General features: G+C 52.0%; 1 protein-coding gene across 1 annotated transcript; it reads right to left on the bottom strand.

The window, feature by feature from the left end:
• Positions 1-357: 357 nt before the first annotated feature.
• Positions 358-3970, bottom strand: PHOX2A (paired like homeobox 2A). The gene is made up of 3 exons (XM_004618271.3): positions 3754-3970; positions 1566-1753; positions 358-804 (listed from the first exon to the last, which is right to left on the bottom strand). The coding sequence occupies exons 1-3, from the start codon at positions 3968-3970 to the stop codon at positions 358-360; spliced, it is 852 nt and encodes a 283-aa protein (XP_004618328.2).
• Positions 3971-26318: the final 22348 nt, after the last annotated feature.

Here is a 26318-nt window from a genome sequence, read left to right as displayed (position 1 = left end):
ACGGGGAGCCAGGGGAGGGGGCGCCTGGCTGACCCTCGCGTTCCAGACTGCGTGGGGAGCAGGCATCTTTTGATCCCGCTTCCCAAGAAAGCCGAGTTCGAAGGGGCTCCATGCTCTCCTGGAGGGGGCGGGGGGTCCCAGCTAAAGGTCCCCGCTCTGCTGGGTGGGTGCGGGGGAGAGGAGAGTGGCCCCAATTCGGTCTCCAAAAGACGGGGGCGGGCGCGCGTCGGGGTGGGACACAGCGGGGGCGAGGGGTGGGGCAGGGACTGTCGGTCCTGGGGGGGCAGGGGCGTCCGTGGGGGCAGCCCGGAGCCTCCCCCGTCCGTCCGTCCGTCCGGCCGGCCGGCCGGCCGGCGGCTAGAAGAGATTGGTCTTCAGCGCAGGGCCGGGTTTCCGGTGGAAGGAGGACAGCACCCCCGAGAAGGGCCCGGGTCCGGGCTCCGCCGGCTGCCAGGCCTTGAGCAGCTCGGCCGCGCCCGCGCCCGCGCCCGGCCCGCCGCCCCCGCCGCCCGCCACGCCGGCCCACAGCGGACCCTTGAGCGGCTGTGGCCCCGCGGCGGGGCCGGGCGCCGCGCCCAGGGCGGCGGGCAGCGGGCTGGGGCTCAGGCGCGGGCTGGACAGGCCGGGCGCGGGCGGCGGCGGCAGCGACGCGGTGCTGTCGGGCGTGGGGCTGCACGTGGACTCCTTGGAGTCGTCGTCCTCGGACGAGCAGCGCGCCTCGCCCTTCTTGGCGCCCGCCGCGCCCTTGGCGCTGGCCGCGCGCTCCTGCTTGCGGAACTTGGCCCGGCGGTTCTGGAACCAGACCTGCGGGCACAGGAGCCGCTCAGCGGCCGGCCGGACTCCGGGCCCTCCACCGCCGGGCCCGCGGCCCGCCCCGTCTCACCGCCCCAGCCCAGCCTACACCGGCCGTCCCTGCCTCCCCGCTCCGGGTCTCCAGGAGCGACTCGGCCTTCGCTCCATTCAACACCCAGAGCCCCTCCCCACGCATTCCCTCCTCAAAAGAAGGTCCCTGAGTCCCCGCCGGGAAGGGCGGTTTAGGGACCCGGGAAAGCCCTTTGTCCCGGGCTCCTTGGTGGTCGGGCAGCAGTACTCTGGGTCTGTACCAGGACCACCACCCTCCTCCGCCGCTCTCCGCCATCCTGCGCCTGCCCAGCTCGGGGGTCTCACAGCTGCAGAACTGGCGCCGAAGGGCTCCCCTCCCCCTACCCCTTCCATTGCCTGGCCTTGAGGTGGGGGGCTCCTACTCCGCCCGCACCCGTAATTCTCAAACCTCACTGTCTGCCTTGTTTTACCCGGGAAACTCAGGGAAATCGAGCGGAGGGAAACGCAATTCACCAAATCGCTTCATAACTGCACAGTCCTGGGCCCCGCCGCCCTCAGCCCCTGCCTCTGCTGCCCAGTCACCCCTGGACTGGGCCCTGGCTAACGTCGATCACTAGGCTTCACCTGCCACTCACCCCGTGAATCCCCTCGGTCCCGCGGACTCCCCAGTATTTATTGGGCACAGCCCTCCCGTCCCTCTTGCGCGTGCACTCACTGCCGTCCACCTAGGCTCCAACACGCACCTGCACGCGAGCCTCAGTGAGGTCGATTTTGAGCGCCAGCTCCTCGCGGGTGTAGATGTCAGGGTAGTGGGTCTCGGCGAAGACGCGCTCCAGCTCCTTGAGCTGCGCGCTGGTGAACGTGGTGCGGATTCGCCGCTGCTTGCGCTTCTCGTGCAGGCCCGACGGCTCCGGGAAGAACTTGTAGGGCACTAGGGGATTGTGCGGAGGAAGGGGAGACGAGGGGGCATATGAGGGCGGCCCAGCTCGCTCAACACTCCCTGCCCCTGGCCGCGTTTCCACCTCTCAGCCTCGGATTGCGCCTGCGGCCTCCTGATGACAACCCGCGGCCACCGGTGCCAGGGCAGGGAGGGAGCAGGAGACGCGAGGGAGGACCAAGAAGAGAGCGAGGGGTCCGGCTGACCCGGCTGCCTCCGCCTGCCTCCATTCCCACGCTCCCCTGCTCTCCTGACTCAACCTCTGTCTCCTCGCTTGACCTCAGGCCCTGCTCTGTCCACCCTTGGTCTCATCACATGTGGGCAGCACAGACACCGCCCAGGGTCTGCTTCTGCCACTGCCAGGCTCAAGCTCAGCCTGGGCACATTGGCTGCTCACCCTCTCTGCCCTCTCCACTTCCCTTCACTTGCTCAGCCCTTCTCATAGCCTTCGCCCCCTGCTCCTCTGGGTATGTCTTTCCCCAGCCTCCCTTCCCATCCCGTTCCCCCTCTCCCAGCCCCCATTTCTCTGCACTTTCCCCTCTGGACCGCTCTTCTTTTTGTCACCACAGAGAAGGGCCCTTATTACTTACTCCCCACCTAGTCCCCCCAGCTTCTTTTTCTCCTTTTCTTCCCCCTTTTTTCCTACCCAGCATCTGTCCAACTTTCCCAAAGCTGGTTACCCCTCACTTCCTGGTCCAGTCTCCTAACTATCCCATGGACCCCCAGGGCCGTACAGTCAGAATTTCTGTCATTCCAGTACTTGACAGTGGCTCAGGGCTCCGAATCCTCCAGGGTCCCCAGTATTTTTTCATCTTTATCTTATTCCCCTAGTTCTGCATTTCCCTCATCATCACCCCCCACATCCCAGCCTCGCCCCATCTTTCTCATTCCGGTTTTTGACATTCTTTACTTCCATCTTCTAATAATCCCGTTCCTATCACTTGCTTCTTCTCTCCATCTTCCCAATCCTGGGTTCCCCTTTCTCCCAGAGTTCCTAATCCACCCATCGCCCGCTCACAACCCTCAGTACCAGTCCCAATCTCCCCCATCCCAGGACTATTTACCTGGGGAACCATTCCCCGTTTCTTGTGTCCATCTCCTGATCCCCCAGCCCCCCCCGCCAACTCCCCTCTCATTTTAATCTGGCCCAGAGAACCCCACCACCCCATCCCTGGCCCAATTTCTGGCTCCAGCACCCAGGTTCTCATTTCTCCAAATCCGGATCCCCGTCTCACCCCCGACTCCCACCCCCAGATCCCAGCCATCTCCTAGGCTTCCAGTGACCTTCCCAGGAGGAAGGAGATAAGGAGGCTGGGCGGGGCAGGCTGCACTCTAACCCGGGGGGAGGGGGTGCTGAGGATGAGGGTTCAGATGGGCCTGAGGTAGAAGTCACCAGGTTGTTTTTGGGTTCTGCAAGACGCTAGTTGGGAATCTCCAGTGGGAAGGGAAATGGAAGCGGGTTAATGACCTGAACACCTTTCTCTTTGGTGGGTTACGGAAGGTTTATGGAAAGGTGGTACAAGGTTTGGGCACAAGCAGGATGGGTCTAAAACTTGGGGTGGAAGGCCTCCGGGTTTTGGGGTTCTAGGAGGATTCCTTTCTTGCAGCCCACCTGCGGTGGGGGTCCCTGTTTGGGGTAGGCATGAAGTTGGGGTGGGAATGATTGAGGACTAGGGTTTGAGTAGCCAGAGTGCTCTGTTAGTGGGGAAGGGAAGGCCTGGTGGGGGGCCTGGGGTTGAACCCTGGTTCTGGTTGACCCGCAAGGCAAGGGACGGGGATACATCCAGGAGAGGAGAGGGAAGATGAGAGGGTGGGGCTCAAGGCGGCCTAAGGGGACCTCCTATTATTGGGACGGGGATCCCGCGGGGTGCTGGAGGGGCTGGCCTGGGCAGGGCAGGTGGTGGCTGTTGGGGGCAGTCGTAGTCCAGGCCTGACAGTGCATGGGGCTGAGGGTCCCAGGGCTTGGAGGAGAGCCGGAGCGGGGCTGGGCTCACCTGCCGAGTAGGGCGCGGGCTGGTGGTCGCGGAGGGCGCCGAGCGCGCAGTTGGAGGAGCCGAGCGCGGGGCAGGGCGGCCCCGCGGCGGGGAAGGCGGGCCGCAGGGGGCTGTACTGGAAGCCTCCGGGCTGGCTGCAGGCGCCGAAGTCGCCGTAGGCGGACGCCTCCATGGCCGCCACGCACGAGTCGTACGAATTGAGGTAGGAGTAGTCCATCGGCCCGAGGGGTGGAGGGGTGAAGGCGGGGGCCGGGCCGGGTCGGGGTCGGGGTCCCGGGCCAGGGGGAGGTCAGGTGTGGGGTTGCGAGCGCCCGCACGTCCCGAAGACCCGAGGCCGGCTCTGAGCGCCCGCACGCCTGCCCGCCCCGTCGCGGCCGCGCTCCACCCGAGTGCAATGCAAGTGCCGGGCGGCTCGGCCCGCGCGCCTTTTAACGCGCAGGACTCCGCGGAGGGCGCGGGGCGGGGCCTGCGCGGCCTAGACCCCGCCCCCGGCCCTCGGAGCCCCGCCCCCAGGGGGGGTCCTGGCCGCCCGCCCAGGGCTGGGAGGGGCCGGGCGGGGTCCCCATCCCGCTTCCCATCCCGGACCTTCGTCCTGTCCTTTCCATCTCGTGCCGGGTCCGAGGGTCTCGACCCCTCTCCCTGGCCTCCCACCTGCGGCCCCGCAGAAGGGAGGGGAGACGGGCCCGGAGGCGCTCGTGTGAAGAAGTTAATTCAATTCGCTCGGATAACCGAGTTATTCCCATCCAGCCCCTCGGCCCCGCCCCCCAGCGAGGTCCCCCGGCGGCGGGGACCGCGGAGGCGTCCCGGCGGCGGGGGATGGAGAGGAGGAAGAAGCGGAGCCAGGGACAGGGACGAGGCTGCGGAGCCAGGACTCGAGACGAGCCCGGGAGAGCAAGGGACGGAGATGGTGATGGAGCAGGAGACGGACAGGGGCCCCGAAGGAGCCAAGCCGGCGGCGTGGACGGCGGACGGCAGCCGGGGGCGGGAGCGGCGGAGACACGCGCGAGGTGAACCGTGCGGGGGGGAAAGGCCAGACAGGACCAGCGGGGCGGCGCGATGTCCAGCGGGCTCCCGGGTGACACCTGCCTGGACAGCAGGACTGAGATGGACACCGGGAGTGCAGTGAGTTGGGTGGGGACAGAGCAAGGGAAACACGCCGACACGGAGAGCAGCTCCAGTCACGGCGAAGGCAGCGAGGCTAAAGGCGGGGGCGCCTTGTGGTGGAGGGGACAGTGGTGGGAATCAGAGCCCTGAGTCTGGCTTGTCCTGGAGGCCCCACGAGACTGCCCTGCCCCATCTGGGTCCTGCCGTGTCCTTCCTCCCCCCCCCCACACCACTCCCCCCATCACTCCCAGACCCTCCCAGTGGCAGGCGTCTGTGATGGATATCAGGATGGGAAGCACGGAGTGATCCTTCCCTCTCCTGCTGCCTCTCACCCCCTTTATTCTCAGAAGTGTGGCCCTGGCCCCAGACACCCTGGAAGCCCTCAGCAGCCCAGCCCAGAGTCAGGGCGCTACCACTGCTGCCTTTCACAGAGGTGGATCTGGGACTTCCGGCCAGTGCCTTACCCACCCCAGTCTCTGCAGGTGCTGCGACTGGGGGTATGATGGGACAGGAAGTCAAGGAGTCGCAGCCTGATGGGAAGAAGCCCTGGGGAGTTGAGAGAAGGCCCTCCAGCACCTTAGGAGCATACCCCTTCACGCCCTTCTCTCCCCACTCCCCATTCTTTGTTTCATGCAAGAACCACCTTACCCAAGTTCTGTAACTGCTCCTTAGCAGACATTCCTCATTTTAAGCAACTTGTTTTTTTCAAATCAGAACTTATTGTTTCTTTTGTTTGGGGGTTACATCTGCATGTGCCCTGGGATTACTCCTGGCTCTATGCTCAGGGTCACTCCTTATGGGGCTTGGGGGACTCTATGGGGTGTTGGGGATTGAACCTGGTCAACCACATGCAAGACAAGCACCCCAACCGCTGTACTATCTCTCCGGCTCCATCAAATCCCAGTGTTGAATTCCAAATCTGCTTCAGAATTTTCCCCACTGGTGTGTGAGGTTCATCTCTCCTGCTCAAGGGCTACTCCTGGATGGGTGCTTAGGGGCTACTCCCAGCTCTGTGCTCAGGGGACCATGCAGTACCAGGGATAAACAGGGCCCCCTGCATGCCAAGCCTGTATTCAAGCCACTGAGCTGACTCTCTAGCCCCCATCTTTCTCCTAAATCTTGTTTTAATTATTTTTCTGCTCTTTTCGGGGGAGGAGTCACACCCAGCAGTGCTCAGGGGTTACTCCTGGCTCTGTGCTCAGGGATCACTCCTGGTGCTCAGGGACCATATGGGGTGTTAGGAATTGAAGCCAGTTGACCTCCTGCAAGGCAAGTGCCCTCCCCACTGCATTATAGCTCCGGCTCCTCTTTCCCGCTCTGGACCCACTTCTCTACGGAGGAAATCTCAGAACTGGGAGCTCAGACACTCCCTCTGTGCTCCCTTGACCCCCTGCAGGTCTCTGTTGCTCTGAGAATCAGATCTATGTCCTCGCCACGACCCACAGCACCAGGTGCTCCAGTCTGCCTTCCCCTCCTATGGCTTCCTGATGGTCCTGTATCCTGACCGAATTTTAGCTCAGAGCTCTTCCCTCTGACAGGAATATTCATTCCGCCCCGATCCCACCCCCAAAACTGGTCCACCCAGCCTTACTTTGGTCAACACTGCTTCCTGGAAGCCTTCCTTGATGCTCCTAGGGAAGGCTGGGTATCCCAGAGTACCTCCGTCTTTTTTGGTTGCTTCATGTCACCTCATTGAAGCAATCACAGTGAAATGCAAATTCTCGGGCAGAGCTGTGTCCTTTGGTTGATCACTGTCTCCCCAGCCCTGCCAGGCAGCACGCATCCTGCACATCCTTGGTCTTCTCCCCACATCTGTGGCTGAACTAATGAAGGCTAATCTGAAATCTTTGTGTCGGGGAATACTGCCTTCTTCCTTTCTTTCTCTCTTTCTCTCTTTCTCTCTCTTTCTCTCTTTCTTTCTTTCTTTCTTTCTTTCTTTCTTTCTTTCTTTCTTTCTTTCTTTCTTTCTTTCTTTCTTTCCTTTCTTTCCTTTCTTTCTTTCTCTCTTTCTCTCTCTTTCTCTCTTTCTTTCTTTCTTTCTTTCTTTCTTTCTTTCTTTCTTTCTTTCTTTCTTTCTTTCTTTCTTTCTTTCTTTCTTTCTTTCTTTCTTTCTTTCTTTCTTTCCTTCTCTCTTTCTCTCTCTTTTTTCTTCCTTTTTGGGTCACACCCAATGGTGCTCAGGGCTTAGTCCTGGTTCTGTGTTCAGGGATCACTCTGGGCAGTGCTTGGGGGACCATATGGAGTACTGGTGATCAAACCTAGATCAGCCACATGCAAGGCAAGTGCTTTGCCCTACTGCTTTCCTATTGCTCTGGCCCTCTCGTTCCACTTGCACCCTCAGGAGAGAGACCATCCTCTCACTTCATTCCATCACTCCCTAGGGACAGGAAACTTCCTACCTCTGGACCAGTCCCATGCTTGGAAGGAAGTTGTTCCCTAGCTCAGGGATATGCCAGTCACTATAGCCATCCCCAGTGCCACACTGAAGCAAGAGAGCCACTAATTGGCACTCCTCTGCAGAGACCCGAAACCCAGCTCTTCAGGGGACTTCAGTTCCCTTTCTCACCAATCAATCATGATCCATCCCTCTCATGCGGACAGGCTGGTACAGAGGCAGTGAATTCCTCTTTCAGCCAAATTGACTTCAAGGTGAGCTTCTGATCCTTGCAACCAAGCGTTTGACTCATGCAATCTACCAATGCTCTCCACAAGTTCAGGCCCCCCCCCCAACCCCCAAACAAAGGTGATGGGAAGGACCTTGTAACTTTTTTCTCTGCAGGAAGCCATTTGCATTTGCTGTGTGGCATAGAAGTAAGACTCTTCCCAAGCAAATGCTCTGAACTCTTTCGGATGTAATAGTAGGGGACTTTGGCGGCCAAGGAGTGGCTTGTGTAGTTGTGTGTGTGTGTGTGTGTGTATGTGTGTGTGTGTGTGTGTGTGTAAGTGGAGGCAGGCAAGGGGACTTTCTGAGAACCTCCCTCAAAAGGAGGAGCCAGGCAGATAGAGCAAGATGGAGGCCAGAAAGCTCTCACGGGGCTGAGGCTGGTGCTGATCTGCCTGGGGTGATCGTCTCCATGGAGCCCCTTCCTCAAGTGCAGGCACTTCTGAGGGCACAAGAAAGCACTCTGGACCCCTCCTTGTGGAGCCCTGACGTGATAGTGTGACTTCCCTGAGGGATCTGAAAATCTGATCACTAGATTCCCATTCAGGAGCAGTTTGACTTGGGGTAAGTTACTAAACCTTTTTTTTTTAAGGTCCACACTTGGCAGTGCTCAGGGCTTACTCCTGGCAGTGCCCTCAGGGATCTTGTTGGCACTTAGATCTCTTGTTGGCACTTGGGGGAACCATAAGTAGTGCTGCTGGGGCTTGAACTCAAGTCAGCAGTGCAAGGCAAGTACACTGCCGGCTGTACTATTGCCCTGGTCACTTCCTCTGGTCACTTTTGTTTTGTTTGTTTTTTTGGTGGGGGCACACCAGAGTTGCTCAGGGGTTACTCCTGGCTCTGCACTCAGGAATTATCCCTGGCAGTGCTCAGGGGACCATATGGGATGTCAGGGATCAAATCCAAATCAGCTGTATGAAAGGCAAGCCCCTACCTACTGTTCTCTCTCTCTGACCTCCAATTTACTCAACCTTTGTGTCTTCATCTTTTACCTCTGCAAAATGACTATTTAAATTTTTTAGCTTTGGGGCCATCATGGGTGGTGCTCAGGGGTCATTTATGGTGGTGTTTGGGGAGAACATATATGGTGCTGGGGTCCAGGCAAGTACCTTAACCACTGTACTATCTTTCTGGCCCCAAACTGGCTAATTTTGATGACCAGGTGAATTAAGATAGTGTTTTTTCAAAAAATTCAATACCATGAGATACAGAGTTAAAAAGCTGTTCATGGTCAGGTTTCAGTCATACAGTGTTGCAACACCCATCCCTTCACCAGTGTGCATTTCCCACCACCAATGTCCCCAGTTTCCCTCCCGCCACCCTCACCTCCCCACCCCCAATCTGTCTCTATGGCAGGCACTTTCCTTCTTTCTCTCTCTCTCTCAAATTAGAGTAGTGTTTAAAAGAGAGCCTGGCCATAACCCACCTTGCATAAATCAGTCTCCATTACCTCTACTATTTTCTCTTTATTTGACTTTATGAGCCACACCCAGAGGTGCTTACGCCTTCTGTCTCTGAACCCAGATCTTTCCTGGTGGTTCTGGAGAACCATGAGGGGTGCTGGGGATCAAACCCGAGTCTACCTGCTGTACTGTGGCTCTGGCCCCACCTCCCACACCCGATGACAGAGCCCAATGTAACTGACAGCCCAGGGCCGCGCCCTGCTCTGCCCCACCACATTCTGACACCTGGCACATCTGGGCACAGATCCGTATCTACACCGCAGCACCACTTCTCTCTCACTATCTAGATTGCGGAAGTCATCTAGCCCTTGTGGGTTACCCAGCCTGACACACTATAAATTTTGTGGATGAAGAATCTGAGGTGCAAGGAGGAGTCTCATAGGTAGAGTAAGAAGACAGGGTAGGAGGCCCAAAGGTGCCTAGGGTGGGGGGCTGGAGAGATAGTCTCGGGCCTAAGGCATATGCTCTGCCTTGGTTTGACCCCTAGGGTCTACATATGGTCCCCTGGGACTACATATGGTCCCCTGAGCGCCACTGAGGGTGATCCCTGAGCACGGAGCCAAGAGGAGGCCCTGAGCCCGTGGGGTCTGGCCTTTCTCCCCAGAAAAGAACCTGGGGAGAGGCTTGTGTGGCGACTGTCTGTCTTCTTGCTCTGACCCCAGCGTCCTCTGGGATGCTGGGCAGTGGGAGTGTCCTGGGGACAGCTGGGGAAGGACCCGTGTCCTGAGAACTCCCTGTCAGCGTCTGGAGAGAGGAGCTAGAGCAGCGTTTGTTTTGTTTTTCTTTTTCTTGGGGGTCACACCTGGTGATGCATAGGGGTCACTCCTGGCTCTGCACTCAGGAATTATCCTTGGCGGTGCTCAGGGGACCATACAGGATGCTGGGAATTGAACCCGGGTTGGTCTCGTGCAAGGCAAATGCCCTCCCCGCTGTGCTATCGCTCCAGCCCCTGAAGCAGCGTTTGATCCTGGCTTCCCCGCAGGCTTCTGGGCTCAGATGAGGTGCTGTGGCCAATGATGACTCGCTGGGCACCCCTCAGCTCTTCAGTCCTGGGGGGCGCAGTGACCCTCTGCACCATGGAAGGGCACCCCTCACCCGCTAAGCATAGTCCTGCGACCCCTGGATCACACAGTTACATCACATCCAGTCATGCTTCTAGAGTTAATGGGTGAAAGTGAACAAATTGGCCCGTTGAGAGCCCCGAGTGCCTCCTTCGTCCTCCTCTGTTCTCGCCTGCTGTGACTCTCGAGGGTTGAGGCAACCCCAGTAGCGGTCTAGTGTCCCCATTTCTCTCCCAGAACCCCCGGGCTCCTGTTCTCCCTCTGGGAACCAGTTCGGAGGCCTATGCTTTTTTTTTTTTTTTTTTTTTTTTTTTTGCTTTTTGGATCACACCCGGTGATGCTTGGGGCTTACTCCTGGCTCTGCATTCAGGAATTACTCCTGGTGGTGCTTGGGGGACCATATGGGATGCCGGGGATCGAACCCAGGTCAGCCGCATGCAAGGCAAACAGTCTACCCACTGTGCTATTGCTCCGGCCCCCCGGAGGGCCATTCTTTTCCTCCCTGGAGTCCCTCAGCTACCCACGCTTCCATTTTTGCGTTTCAGGATGAGGCCTTTGCAGGGCCTGGCATGTTCAGCCCTTGGGGATCGTGAGGAAACACCTCCATCCCCCGTCTGTGATAATGTTTTCAGCTCTCAGCTCTGGGGGAGAAATCCATCTGCTAAATGAAGGAGTTGTTTGGACAAGAGTCTGGCCCCGAGAAGGTGACCGGGAAAGAGAAGAGAAAGGCCGAACCCGCCAGCCATGTGGCAGCACCTCCAGGTGCTAGTGTTGGTTCTTCTTCCTCCTCCTCCTTCTCCTGCTTCTTGTTCTGCTGCTGCTGCTCCTCCTCCTCTTTCTCTTCCTCCTCCCATTTTTATCCTTCTCCTTTTCCTCCTCCCTCTTCTCTTTCTCTCTCTCTCTCTCCTCCTCCTCCTCTTCTTTTGTTTTATTCTGGTCTTTGAGTCACACGCACCTGGCAGTGCTCAGGGATTACTGCTGGCTCTGTGCCCAGATATCACTCCTCGGGGACCGTATGGAGAGCTGAGCATCCACCCGGGGGTGGCCGTGTGCAAGGTGAGTGCCTTACTCACTGTACTAGCTCCCGGCCCCTCATCTCCAAGTTCTCGAGCATTGGGAAGGCTGTCTAACGGCCGCCATGGTTTTGGCCCAGCACGGGAGATTCTTTTCTCTTGTAAATGGTTTCCTCCACTCACCTGGCCGTCCAAGGAAGCATAGTCATACATCATAATCCTCCCCTCAGCCATCGCCTTGTCTAAAGATGGGCCAAGAAAAGCCTCCTGACCCATTTTTCTTAGTTGAATTGAGAAACAAGTCATTCTCTTCTGAATGCTGAAAGCCGCAGACATCTAGTTCAGAAAAAGCTTGCAGGCAGGCTTCCCTCCTGGAGACAGGGTGAGTGGTCTGTTGTAAAGGAAGAGTAAAGAGGCCAAGGCCAGTGACATGGAGATTCAGATTAGAACTAAGAAGCCTCATCTCAGTTATTCCTGAGACATTCTTGCTGCTTTTTCAGTTTTGTTTTGTTTGGGGGCCATACCTGGTGATGCTCAACACTTACTCCAGGCTCTACACTCAAGAATCACTGCTGATGGTTTTTGGGGAATGGTATGGGGTGTTGGGGATCGAACCCTGGTCAGCCACTTTCAAGGTAAGAGCCCTACCCATTATAATATTGTACCAACCCAACTTGCTTTTATTTTTTGGCATATCAGTTGTTCATCCTTTCATTGTTTTTTTTTTGAGATTGTTTTTCTTTAATCAGATACATTCTTCTTTATATTTAATCTATTTTGAGTTGGATTTCTGTCACTTCTGAATCAAACAGAATCACAAGATTGACAGGAATTTTGATTCTATTTTTTTCAGTTTTGGGGCCACACCTAGTATCACTCAGGTCTTACTCCTGGTTCTGTGCTCAGGGATCACTCCTTTTGGGCTCAGGAGACCCTATGGTATGCCTGGGATCAAAATCTGATTGGCCCCTTGCAAGACAAGTGCCCTACCAGCGGCACTATCTCTCCAGCGCCCCTCCTTTTTTTGTGGGGGGGGGGCGAGGTAGCACACTGGGTGATGCTCAGGGATCACTCCAGGGTACCATAAGGGGCACCCAGGCAAGTACCCTACCAGCTGTATTATCTCTCTGGCCGCAGGCAAGGATGTTAATGGCAGATTCTGAACCCTGCCATTGTGGGAGGCAGGGTCTTGTGGGAGGCAGGAGGGAAGGCGGTGAGATCTGCTCCATTCTGAGCTGAGATGGAGATAATGAAGTGTCTGGGAAAACCACACATGTGGTCTCTGAGAACTTGGCCTCAGCCCTCGCCTTTTCCCTGCAGCCACGGCGTTGGGAGATTAAGTGGGAGAGGGTAATAACCGAAGTTCACTATCTCCGTAACCACCTTAGAAATATGTTTCAAGAGGGGACCTGCTGACTGACATAACGCGACATGCCTGACAACATCTGACTCTGGCCAGGGTGCCTTTGCAGGTGGCGGCAATTGCAGGCTGCAGACTGGCCCCAGCCAAGTTCTCTACTACAGGCACCGGGGTGATAGTGTGGTGGGTAGGACGCTTGCCTTGCATGCGGCCAATATGGGGTCGATCCCCAGCATCCCATATGGTTCCCCAAGCACACGAGGAGTAATTCCTGAGTGCAGAACCAGGAGTCACCCCTGAGCACCGCTGGGTGTGGCCCCCAAATAAACAAACAAAAGAACCCCCAAACAAACCAACCATAGTGAAGACAGCTGTTGGAAAAGTGTGCACATCCCACAGGGAAGAGAGACAGAGCTGGGAGGATCTAGAGGAAGCAAGGAAGTGTGAGCCCCAGGCCTCTGCCAGCACTAACAGCAGGTCATTTCCTAGTCATTCTTTTTTATTTTGCATCTGGCACCAGAAACCACTTTCTGAGGGGAATCCGCCATCTGTGAGGTGCCAGGTACTTGCTTTCGGGACTCCTCCGTTGCATGCTGCACACTTGGCCAGTCCTGGCGGCAGCTCCCAGACTAAGCTAAAGCTTCTGGGAGAGGCTGTGAGGACGAGTGGGCCTTGAGCACTCTCTGAGGATTAGTGGGGCTGCAGCCAGATCTAGCTCGAGGGCTAGCAGAGGCCTCGGGGAGCCTATTCTGGGAGCACCGAGGCCTTGTTGCCAACCACACAGGTGACCAATGGGCAGGTGGCAGCACTGTCCTTACCAGCGTGACACTGTTGTTGAATCCAAGGCATTGATCCTACATGGTTCTCTCTGTGGTTCTCCAGGAGCTCCGAGAGACAGGCCCCGAGAGACGTACAATTGGGTGGAGCACTTGCCCTGCACGTGGAGGATCCAATTTCGATTCCTGGCACCACCAGGAGTGATCCCCGGGCACAGAGCCAGAAGGACAGTTGGGTGTGGCCCCACGATGAAAACAGGGAGGGAGTATGTGAGATAATCCCAGATCTTAGCCACATCTCTGGCCCTTGTTCTGATTATTGTTTTTAATGTAATATTATGTTCTGGAAACTTTAAGAGCACTGGTGATATGGAATTAGAAGAAGATAAAAGGGATTTACAACTATTTGTGGGATTGCTATTCATTCTGCAAGTTTTTTTTTGTTGTTGTTGTTGTTCTGGGCCACACCCAGCAGTGCTCAGGGTTTACTTCTGGTTCTGCACTCAGGAATTACTCCTGGTGGTGCTTGAAGGACCCTGTGAGATGCTGGGGATTGAACTCAGATCAGCCATGTGTAAGGCAAACACCCTACCCGCTGTGCTATTGCTTTGAGCCCTCATTCTGCAAGTTTTGATACTGGAACTTTCTTGAATTCTTCTCTAGAAGGTATACAGAAAAACAACTTAGACAGTAGCCTACACTCTCTCTCTCTCTCTCTCTCTCTCTCTCTCTCTCTCCTCTCTCCCTCTTCCTCTCTTCCTCTCTCTCTTTCTCTACCACAAGCCCCTCTGGCTTTGGGGTTACCCAGTGGTACACAGGGACTATTCCTATTCCTAGCTCTGTGCTCAGGGTTACTCCTTGCTGCTGTTTGAGAGTTACTCCCCACTTGGTGCTCCGGGGTCTTTCCAGTGGAGGGGACCAGGCCATGCTGGGACTTGAACCCAGAGCTCCTTCATACAAAGCCTGTGCTGCCCTTTGGGCTATCTCTCCGGGCCCTGAACTCAAACCGTTTACTCAGGAGGTAAAGGTAAAGCATTTCCAGTGCTTGTGGACTGAAGCGGCCCAGAGAGTGGCATCTGGCCATGCCACTTGCAATGACAATCATGTTTCCATGTGGCCTTTCTGTCCTGGCCATTGCCTGACTGATGGGGGTCCTGATGGATCCTGATTTCAGATTTTAGTTGTGATAGCATGGGCATTTTGGAATTCATAAAAAAAACCCTGTAGTTGTCTACAAATTTTAGTTATGTCAACATTCATTCGGACTTCATATCTAAGTTTTGAGGGTATCATATGTGTGTCATGATTACATCAAGTTTTAGTTTGGGCTTTCTCTTCCAGAATAATGTTTCCTTTTCAAAGTCTTTACACTCTCCTAAGAAATTCTAAAACTCTTAGAGATGTTCTATTCCACAAACAAACAAGTTATCAGCCCCCTTATTTTTTTTTCCTTGACACATATCTGCTCACTTTTTTTTTGTGAAGCTTTCTGAGGCGACTGGATTAAGATTTCCAGTTCTTCTCTTTCCTCCTGGCTACAGAATTTTACCCTCATGTGTTTTGCCATGAAACTTTATAGTATCTCCTGCTAAAGTTGGGGAAGGAATTTTCCTGCCTGGTTGATGTGAGTTTGATCCTGTGCTTGCATTGGCCCCCAAATGTTTATAGACCGAGAAGAACAGAGGATTTCAATGTATGTATGCAGTTCGGCTTGTTTCTTGTACTTCTACAATACACCATGAACAGGAAATACCCTGAGTAGCGAAGTCTTGTTTTGTTTTGTTTTGGGGGCCCACACCTGGCTCTGTGCTCAGGGAGGTCCCTCCTGGCTCTGGGGACGGCATGTGGACCCAGGTTGGCCACATGCCAGGCAAGCACCTTTCCTCCCTGCTCTGCTGTCTCTCTAACCCTGATATTGGTTGAAGGAGAGTGAGAAAACATGGAGGTGATAGGCAAGAGCTGAGCGCAGGTCTGCCTGCCCTAGCCCTAGACAGCGCATGCAGAGGGCCGTGCTGTGGGGTCTGAGAGACAGGACAGGGTTGAGACATGCGCCTTTGATTTTTCCTTTAGGGAGGGGGCTACACCCAAAGGTGCTCAGGGGCTGTTCCTGTGTTCAGGGCCCCCCTGGTGGTGCTTGGGCAACCAGATGGGGTGCCTGGGATCAAACCTGGGTCGGCTGCAGGAAAGGCAGACACCCTATCCATGTGTTATCTCTGACCCCAAGAACTATACCTTTCATTCAGCCAACCTCAGTTTGATCCCTGGCACCGCTGGTCCTTGTGGCATTGCCTTTATCTTGTCCAAAGTAACCTCTGAGCCTTGCTAGGTGAGACCCTCCTACAAGCAGAAATAAGTTAGTAGAACTTAAATGAAACAAAAAAAACCTTATTTCTGTTCTGCTATTCTAATGTGTGTTGGGATGGGGGTGGGGGACACTGGTGATGCTCAGGGCTCATTTCTGGCTCCTCAGTCAGTAATTACTCCTGGTGGCGTATTCGATATGCCAAAAACAGTAACAACAAGTCTCAGAATGGAGACATTACTGGTGCCCGCTCAAGTAAATCGATGAACAATGGAACAACAGTGCTACAGTGCTATGGTGCTCAGGGAATGATAAGGGATGCGAAGGATTGAACCTGGGCTGGCCTTGTGCAAAGCAAGCACCCTACCTGCTTGTACTATTTCTCTGGCCCCAAGTCTAGTTGCATCTTAAAAATGAGTTTTTCTTGGGGGCTGGAGAGATAGTATAGCAAGTATGACGCTTGCCTTGAACGCGCCCAATCTGGATTTGATCCCTGGCATCTCATATGGTCCCTTAAGCACCTCCAGGAGTAATTCCTGAGTGCAGAGCCAGGAGTAAACCCTGAGCATCGTTGGGTGTGGCCCAAAAACAAAAACAAAAAAGAATTTTTCTGTCACTTCCTTCTTGCTCACCCGTGTTCTCTGGGCACCTGTGTCTCCATACCTGGGCTGTTCTGCAGTTCTGGGACGGCCACTCTCTGGAGAGTGGGCGTTCAGTTTTCTTAGTTCTACTCTTCCCTTGTCTCAGTTCTGCTTTTTCTATTTTTTTTTTTTTTTTGCAGTTTCCATTTCTAACAGACTGTAGCACTGTAGCACTGTCATCCTGTTGTTCATCGATTTGCTCGAGCGGACACTAGTAATGTCTCCATTATGAGACTTGTTACTGTTTTTGGCATATCAAATATGCCATGGGTAGCTTGCCAGGCTCTGCTGTGCAGGTGAGATACTCGTGGTAGCTTGCCGGGCTCTCCAAGAGGGATGGAGGAGTCGAACCCAGGTTGGCCACATGTAGGGCAAATGTCATACCCGCTGTGCTATATCGCTCCAGTCCTTCTAAGAGACTACAGACAAAACTAAAGCAAAGAGGGTTAATTTTTAAAAAATTTTTTATTAGAGAATCACTGTGATGTACAGTTACAAATTTATGAACTTTTGTATTTGCATTTCACTCATACAGTGATTGTTTACCCATCAAGGGTTTTTAATTTCACTAATGAAACAATGCCAAATAAAAATACAGAAACTAGACTAGATGATTTTTTTGTTGCTGTTGGTTTTTTGGGCCACACCCAGCATGCTCAGTGTTTACTCTGGCACTGTGTCCGGGGATCACTCCAGGCTTAGCTTTGTTGGGGGACCCTAGGAGGGTCTGGGGATCAAACCTGGGTCAGCCATGTGAAAGGCAAGTGCCTTATCCCTTGAGCTAAGCTCTCTGCCCCCTGTGTGAACATTCTCTCATTTATCTTTTTCTTTCTTTCAGTTTTTGGCCATACCTGCAGTGTTCTGTCCTCAGGTGTTGCTCCAGACGGGTTCAGGGGACCCTATGTATTGCCGGGAGCTCAACAGGGTCAGCTAAAGGCAGGGAAAGGGCTTATCTCCTGTATGATCTCTTTGGCCCCAAATCTTATTTTTTTTCTTGTTTTCAATTTTTATTTTTATCAGTTTTATTGAGGTACTGGGATTTTTTGTTTTGTTTTGGTTTGGTTTGCTTTTGGACCGTACCCGGCAATGCTCAGGGGTCACTCCTGGATCTGCACCCAGAAATTAATTTTGGGGGCTGGAATGATAGCACAGCTATCTATGTTATCTGTCTCAGTAGGGTGTTTGCCTTGCATGCAGCCGACCCGGGTTCAATTCCCAGCATCCCATATGGTCCCCTGAGCACCACCAGGAGTAACCCCTGTGCATCGCTGGGTGTGACCCAAAAAGAAAAAAAATTAATTCTGGTGGTGCTCAGTGGACCAGATGGGATACCGGGGATCGAACCTCGGTTGGCCGTGTGCAAGGCAAGTACCCTACTTGCTATACTATCTCTCTATGGGATTTAAAATATGGTTAATGATATTTTTCATGCATACATCATTCCAATACCCATCACCAGAGAGCATGTCTCCCCCCAGCTAGTATCCCCAGGCCTCCCCTCCCCACCTTCAGCCCATCTTATTTTTGTTTTCTTTTTGGGTCACACCCAGCAATGCACAGGGATTACTCCTGGCTCATGCACTCAGGAATTATCCCTGGAGGTGCTCAGGGGTAATTCCCAGCATATGGGATGCTGGGAATCGAACTTGGGTCTGCCCCATGCAAAGCAAATGCCCTACCTGCTGTGCTATTGCTCCAGCCCCTGGATTTTATTTTATTTTATTGCTTTTTGGGTCACACCCGGCGATGCACAGGGGTTACTCCTGACTCATACACTCAGGAATCACCCCTGGTGGTGCTCAGGGGACCATATGGGATGCTGGGAATCGAACCCGGGTCAGCCGCGTGCAAGGCAAATGCCCTACCTGCTGTGCTATCACTCCAGCCCCGATTTTATTTTATTTTTTAAAAATATTTTACTTATTTATTAGTTTGCTTTTTGAGTCACAGCTGGCGGTGCTTATGGGTTACTCCTGGCTCTGCACTCAGGAATTAGACCTGGCATTGTTCAGGGGACCATATGGGATGCCAGGTATCAAACCTAGGTTGGTCACTGTGCAAGGCAAATGCTCTACTGGCTGTACTATCACTCCGGCCCTGTGTTGGACTTTAAACCATTCTAGTGCACAAGGAAAAATACAGTGGGAAAGAATTCCTTCCTTTGGAGAAACTGCAAGAAGTACTGAGTACAAGCTTTGCATGTAGTAGCCACAGGGGTTTTTGTTCTATTTATTTTTTTGGGGAATTTGGGTCACAACGGGCAATGCTCAGGGGTTACTCCTAACTCTGCACTCTGTAATCACTCCTAGGAAGTGGGGCTTGGAGGACCATACGGGATGCTGGGGATTCAACCTATGTTGGCCACATGCCAGGCAAGTGCCCACTGTCCTGTTGCTCCGGCCCCCAGGTTCCCCCAGGTCTGAGTCTCAGCACTCACAGTGACCCCAATACTGTTTAGGCTCCTGAACAACAGCCTGAGAATCCGAAGCAGCCTGTAAGCTGCTTCCAGAAAGAAACTCTAGGTCCCCTGGACTAAATTCTGTTGGTGGGGCAAAGTAAAATATTACCCAATTAATTTATTTATTCTTTTAGGTTTGTATATTTATATTTTTAAAAATTGAGAGGGACTGTTTGTCTCCTTGGTGGCTTGGGGGCTGCCGTCTTCCAGAGGCCAAGGGACAGCCAGGTATGGGCCCACAGTGACAAGACACTCGGGGCCTCACTGGATGGGGGTGGAGCCAGCCTTTTCCTCCCCCACCCCAACAAGACCCCACGAACGGCCTCTCTGGCTCCTGATCAGGCTGCTTCACGGCCATGATCCCAGAGACTCAGAAACAAATCTCAGAACCCAGCGGCTTTTGGCAGAAATCCTTCCGGATTTAATTATTAAAGTTTCAGAATTCCCAAATCGCACGGCCACGACAGACATCCCATGCTATTCATAATTGGCAATAGAAAACAAATTGTCTAATGCTGCCTTTTCGGCATATCTGAGTGTTGGGGTAAAATCTCAAATAATAATGGTGGGTCTGGTGTTGAAATATGGAATGTAATCATAGTAGAGAGAGACTAACGTGGAAACCATCTGCACACAGGTAGGGGGAGGGTGTGGGATGGGGGGTATACTGGGGTTTTTGGTGGTGGAAAATGTGCACTGGTGAAAAGACAGGTGTTTCATCATTGTATGACCGAGACTTAAACCTGAAAACTTTGTAACTGTTCTCACGATGATTCAAGAAATACATTTATTAAAAAAAAAAAAAAGAAACTGAGAGGGGCCCGAGAGATATTTCAGTGGGTAGGATGATTGCACACAGCCGATCTGGGTTTGATCCTTGACATTGCATATTGTCCCTTAAGCACTTACAGGAGTAATTACTCTTTTTTTTTTTTCATTTTGGGTCACATCCAGCGATGCACAGGGGTTACTCCTGGCTCTGCACTCAGAAATTACTCCCAGCGGTGCTTAGGGGACAATAAGAGATGCTGGGAATTGAACCTGGGTCGGCCGAGTGCAAGGCAAAGGCCCTACCCACTGTGCTATCACTCCAGCCCCATGGGGTAATTATTTTTTTTCTTTTTGCTTTTTGGGTCACACCTGGCAATGCACAGGGGTCACTCCTGGCTCTGCACTCAGGAATTATCCCTGGTGGTGCTCAGGGGACCATATGGGATGCTGGGAATCGAACCTGGGTCGGCCACGTGCAAGGCAAATGCCCAAACTGCTGTGCTATCTCTCCAGCTTGGGGTAATTACTTTTTAATAATTTTTTCTTTCTTTTTTAAAAATTGAATCACCGTGAGATAAACAGTTACAAAATTGTTCATGATTGGATTTCAGTCATACAATGTTCCAACAGCCTGTCCCTCTACCAGTGCACATTTCCTACCACCAGGAGTGATCCCTGAGTGCAGAGCCAGGAGTAAGCCCTGAGCGTGCCAAGTGTGACCTAAAAACCAAAAATAAATAAATAAACTAATTAATTAATTAATTGGGGGCCAGAGAGACTGTACAACAGGTAAGGTGCTTGCCTTGCATGCAGCCCACTTGTGTTTGATCCCTGGCATCCCGTATGGTCATCCAAACACCACCAGGAATAATTCCTGAGTGCGGAGACAAGGAGCGATCTCTCAGCATCGCTGGGTGTGCCTGTTTCCCCCAAAATTGCAATATAGGAGCTAGAGAGATAGTATACTGTGTTGGGCATTTGCCTTGTCCGCAGCTGACCCAGGTTTGATCCTCAGAGCCCCATGCGATCCCCGAGCCTTCCAGGAGTGACCCCTGAGGGTAGAGCCAACAGCAACCCTGAGCACAGCTGTGTGTGTGTCTCTCCTCGCCCCTGAACTCTGATATAACCCACATAAAAAATCCCCGTTAAGGTGTAGGGTTTAGCAGTCATAGCATCCAGTCACGGCAGGAGTCATCCTTCCTGCTCCCCTAGTTCCTGCAACGATCAAACTACACCCTGTACGTATTGATTTGCCTTTGTGGCCATTTTCCTATAATGAAACAATACTCTTTTGTAACAGATTTCTTTCATTTACTATAATATTCTCATTATTGGTGTTGATGCAGTAATCAGTATTTTTTTATGATTGAATAATACATACTGAGGATATCACAATTTGCTTATCCATTCATTAGTCTGGTAGGCATTTGGGTTTTTTACACTTTATTTATTTATTTATTTATTTATTTATTTATTTATTTATTTATTTGCTTTTTGGGTCACACCTGGCGATGCACAAGGGTTACTCCTGGCTCTGCACTCAGGAATTACCCCTGGCCGTGCTCAGGGGACCATATGGGATGCTGGGATTTGAACCCGGGTCAGCCGCGTGCAAGGCAAACGCCCTACCCGCTGTGCTATCTCTCCAGCCCCTACACTTTATTTAAATTAAATTTTTTTGTTTGTTTTTAGGCCCCACCTGATGGTGCTCAAGGGTTAGTCCTGGCTCTGCAGTCAGGCATCACTCCTGGTGGGACTTGGGGGACCACAGGGGCTGCCAGGAATCAAACCCAGGTCAGCCTCATGCACAGCAAGCACCTTGGCCACTGTATTACCTCACTGGCCCTCTACATTTTTGGAAAAACATTCATGAAATAAGTGTGTATGTGCATGTGTGTGTATTTCCAGTTTCTTTAGTTGAGATATGGGAATTGTCTGTTCAAACTTTTGAAGGTTATTATTATTATTATTATTATTATTGTTATTGGTTTAGGGGCCACACCTGGCTGTGCGAAGGGATTACTCCTGGCTCTGTCCTGAGGAATTGCTTCTACTAGTAGCTCAGGGAACCATATGAGATTCTGGGGACTGAATCTGGGTCAGCCACATGCAAGGATGCACCCTACCTGCTGTACTATTGCTCTAGCCTAAGATTCTTTACACTTTACAACCTCAGTTTTTCCCCATCCATCCTTGCCAACATCTGTTGCTACTTATCTTTCGTCTTTAAAAATTCTTTTATTTTACTATCTCTCCAGCCCTTGGCATATATTATATTAAGCAGTTGCTATTTTGAAATATTTTTTGTTAGGTGTTTAATGACATTGTTATTATTATTATTATTTTAATTAAAAATTTTTTTTGGCTTTTTGGGTCACACCCGGTGATGCACAGGGGTTACTCCTGGTTTTGCACTCAGGAATTACTCCTGGCAGTGCTTGGGGGAGCATATGGGATGCTGGGGATCGAAGCTGGATCGGCCGAGTGCAAGGCAAATGCCCTACCCGCTGTGCTATCGCTCAGGCCCCTGATGATCCTTTTTTCAACTGTGCTCCAATTAAAGAAATGAGTGGACCTATCACTCTTTAAGAGAGTTTGAAACCCCAAAATAATTTTTTTTCGGGCTTATTCCTGGCTCTGTGTTCAAGGATCACTCCTGGAGGCTTCAGGGGTCCATATGGGGTGCCAGGGATCGAATCTGGCTTGGCTGTGTGCAAGACAAGAGTCCTGCCCACTGTACTCTATCTCTCGCCTGGGGGCTTCAACTTTTGAGGCCCAAACCATGGAAGAAAGATCTTGCCATTGCTCCCTACCGTCAGAGCTCATTCTCCATTACTTGGCATTTACACCGAACTGCAAGCAGCCTCAAAGATCCCGACTTCCCCAGGACTGGAATGGCAGCAATGACACTCGGTTTTCCCAGCATTCCCAATAACATACTCCGGACTTGGCCGTGTTCCAGTCTCTGTAGGAAAGAGCTTCGTGAGCCGGTGGAACCCTGGGTACCAAAATGACAGTCGTAACTCATCCTTGTCCCCGCACTGACGCAAGGCTGCTGGCGTCTTCCTGCAGAACATACCAGAAGGCCCATCTTTGCACGGGATGTCAGGGGGTCCAATTTCACGCTTTTCCTCATGGCTATACATTTACCCTGGCCCCATGTTTCTGCTGTCCCCATCTCATTTTGTAATTTTGGGTTGAAGGATGGGTAAAACCAAGATGTGATAACTAGTATTTATGCCTAGCAATGGGCAACTCTTGTCTGCTGGGCTGTTAGTGTGGGTAATTGAGTTAAACTTGTCGAGTTGAGCTGGGTTCAGGTTTTATTGTGTCTGTGGCTACCTCCTGTGCACCATCACCTGCAGACTCCACGAGCATTACCTTACTCTTTCGGCGGAGTCTGGGTGGCTGTAACTTGATCAATTTTTTATCTTTTCAAAATTTGATGACATTCATCATTTTCTCTTGACTCCTTTTCTGTTACTTTCTTCCTTGCGGGTATTTAAATAAAAGAACTAAAAGAAGCCTTTTCTTTTCTTTTTTTTTCCTTGGGTGGGGCTTAAGGAAGCGAGCATTCCAAGTGTGCTCAATCCTGGGAAGAGTGGAGTTAAGGCCTGGCTTTGCATGAGGCTCTGGCAGCGACCCTGACTCCAGTCCCCAGCACTGACTGTGGTTCCCAGAGCAGAGCCAGGCATGGCCCCGTGGCACTGCTGGCTGGACCCACCCTCCCTGGCCAACTTCCCCAAAGCAAGAGCAATCAACCTGTCTCTTTTCATTTCCTTCTTGCCACTTGATTTTAGATCATTTCAAACTTCCATCTCAATGCTGAAGTCCTGGCACGTGGCTTTGGTTTTCAGTCTCTGTGGGTTCCAGCCTTCCACTCACTGCATTCTGAATTCATTTCTGACACCTTGGCATTCCCTGTTTCTAGCTGCAAGTCCAATATGTCTTAACTCCTCTTACTGTCACATGTTAGCCAATGTTTGAGGTAGGAAGGCAGTTTGCCTACCACTGTCCTGTGTACTGTACAAGCTGTCCCAGACTATCCCATATAATGCAATCAAATGCATCTTGGGGCCACGTCTGGTGGGACTTGAGGGCTACTTCCAGCTCAGTGCTTGGGGGTTCCTCCTAGTGGTGCATGGGGGACCATGTGGTGATAGGGGTGGAACCTGGAGGCTTCCACATGCAAAGCAGGAGTGCTTTCTCCAGCCTCTTAGAAATCTTTTTTTTTTTCTTTTTTCTTTTTTGGGTCACACCCGGCGATGCACAGGGGTTACTCCTGGCTCTGCACTCAGGAATTACTCCTGGCAGTGCTCAGGGGACCATACGGGATTCTGGGATTCAAACCCGGGTCGGCTTCGTGCAAGGCAAACACCTTACCCACTGTGCTATCACTCCAGCCCCAGAAATCTTTTTTTAAATTATTATTATATCCGTTTTTCTTTTTGCACACTTGATACTGTCCTGGTGGACATTAGGTTGATTACATTAAATTTTTTTTTTTTTTTTATTGAATCACCATGTGGAAAGTTACAAAGCTTTCAGGCTTAAGTCTCAATTATACAATGCTCGAACACCCATCCCTTCACCGGTGCACATATTCCACCACCAAGAATCACATTATACCCCCCATCTCCCACCCCCCAGCCTCTTAGAAATCTTAACATAAAAAGATGTTGGACAGGAGAGAAGAGGAGAAAAGGCACTTGCCCTACATATGGCCAACTCTGGTTCTACCCTGCACCCACTATGGTCCCTCCTAGGAAAAGACTCCTGAGCACAGAGCCAGGAGTAAGCCCTGAGCACTGCTGGGTGTGGCTCCAAAACCCAAATAGCAAAAGCCTCTGATATGGTCTTTTCATTCCCTTAGCATGACATGCTATGAAGCACCTGCCATAGAGGCATGCTGGGGTGGCGGCAGTGGGAGGGAAACTGGGCACATCCATGGTAGGGAATGTACACTGGTTACGGGTGTTGTAACATTGTATAACTGAAGCCCCATCAGAAGCAACTCTAACTGTGTTTCAAAGTGTGTCAATAACAGAAACAAAAATGAAACAAAATGCTTTGAGGGCACGGGCCATAGTACAGTGGGTTAGGCACTTGTCTTGCATGCAGCCACCTAAACTGGATCCCCAGCATCCCACATGGTTCTCCAGGCTCTCCACGTGCAGAAGCAGAAGACCTGCACACCGAGGAGTGTGGCCCGCTTCAGCCCCATTTCCCACCACTTTCTCTTCTATACAACTGTGATAGCCTCTATGCCCCAGGCAGGCAGTAATGCTTCTTTCCTTCACTTCATAACTGAATGTAGGATATGTCGAAGGCACTTGAAATGACCCAGTCTGCCTACTAAAGGAATGGGACTGTCATCACCGACAGGGTTAGTACCTGTACCTGTACCTTTGGAGCCCAGAATGTGGGTACATGGCCGTGGAACTTGACTGTGCTCAGGGATCACTCCTGGAGGTGCTTGGGGGACCATATGGAGTGCTGGGGATTAAACCCAGGTTGGCTGCATGCAAGGCAAGTGCCTCACCCAGTGTACTATCTTTCTAGCCCCTGATTGTGGTCATTAATTTTTCAATGTTGTCAAGGGCAGGGGATGTGCCTCAAAGGTAGAGCACTTATTATTATTATTTTTTGTTTTGTTTTTTGGGCCAACCCGGCAATGCTCTGGGATTGCTCCTGGCTCTGTACTCAGGAAATGCTTTTGGCTGGACTCTGAAGACTATATAGATGATGCTGGGGTTCAAACCTGGGTCTGTCATATGCAAGGCAAATGTCCTACTTGCTGTACCATCACTCTGGCCCCTAAAGCACTTATTTTGCATGAATCAGGTCCTGGGTTCAATTCCTGGAACCACAAGAATAAAGCAAAATGCTGTCAAAAGTCAAATTAGGTTTGCAGCAAATTATATATTAATGCACTGTAGCACTGTCGTCCCGTTGTTCATCGATTTGCTCCAGTAACGTCTCCATTGTGAGACTTGTTGTTACTGTTTCTGGCATATAGAATACGCCACGGGTGGCTTGCCAAGCTCTGCCATGTGGGCGGGATACTCTCAGTAGCTTGCCAGGCTCTCTGAGAGGGATGGAGGAATCAAACCCGGGTCGGCTGCATTCAAGGCAAATGCCCTACCCGCTGTGCAGCCCTAATGCAAGAACAAGTATTTTTAGGATACTATTGTCTTTTTATTTATATATTTTTGACAACACCCAGCAGTGCTCAGGGCTTATTCCTGGTTCTGCACTTAGGGATCACTTTTGGTGGGCTTGGGGACCACGTGGGGTGCCAGGGATTGAAGCCAGGTTGCTGCATGCAAGGCACGCACCCAGTGTGCTGTACCACCTCTCCAGTCATTCTGTATTCTCTTGGACCTAGAACAAGGGTTCAAGAGGTCAGGTGCTTGCAGCGACTAATGCTGTGTGGCCCTGCATGGCTTGTGAGCAGGGCAAGCACCCTGCCTGTGCTCTGCTGCCCAGGCCCCTCACCTAAAATGTTTAATTTCCTTTCAATTGAAGTATTACTTTGGGGTCAGGGAGAGAGCTCAATGGACTGAGTGTATGTGTTGCCTGCAAGAGCTCTGGGTTAAATCCCTGGCACTGCATGGGATCCCCGAAACCCTTCCAGGAGTGAGTCATGAGCACAGAGCCAGGAGTCAGCCCTGCTGGGTGTGCCACCAAAGCCAAAACAAAAAACTACAAAAACAGAAAAGTTGCAAAAATAAAGAATTCTTGTGCACCTTTTATTTAGGTTTCCCAAATGTTGTTACTTTATTTTCATTATCTCATTCTATGTTTGTATATGTATGTGTATATTTAGAAATGTGTAGATATTTTATAATTTATTTTTTTCTGAGAGTATAGCTTAATACAAAAATGTAAAATTAGTTTCTTGAAGCACTTGCAAATTGTCTTTGCATTCAACTTCTAACTAGAACCTAGTTT

Source organism: Sorex araneus, chromosome 6, assembly GCF_027595985.1.
Source record: "Sorex araneus isolate mSorAra2 chromosome 6, mSorAra2.pri, whole genome shotgun sequence".
Classification (NCBI taxonomy): Eukaryota; Metazoa; Chordata; class Mammalia; order Eulipotyphla; family Soricidae; genus Sorex; species Sorex araneus.
Note: the sequence above shows the minus strand (reverse complement) of the source record. Positions and strands in the feature narration are given on the sequence as shown.

What these genes read in the sequence shown, in the direction of transcription:
- PHOX2A (XM_004618271.3), bottom strand. Translation starts at nt 3,970, where the DNA reads ATGGACTACTCCTACCTCAATTCGTACGACTCGTGCGTGGCGGCCATG. An exon ending in GCCCGCGCCCTACTCGGCAG is followed by an intron (nt 1,754 to 3,753) that starts GTGAGCCCAGCC and finishes ACAATCCCCTAG; the next exon opens with TGCCCTACAAGTTCTTCCCG. An exon ending in TCACTGAGGCTCGCGTGCAG is followed by an intron (nt 805 to 1,565) that starts GTGCGTGTTGGA and finishes CTGTGCCCGCAG; the next exon opens with GTCTGGTTCCAGAACCGCCG.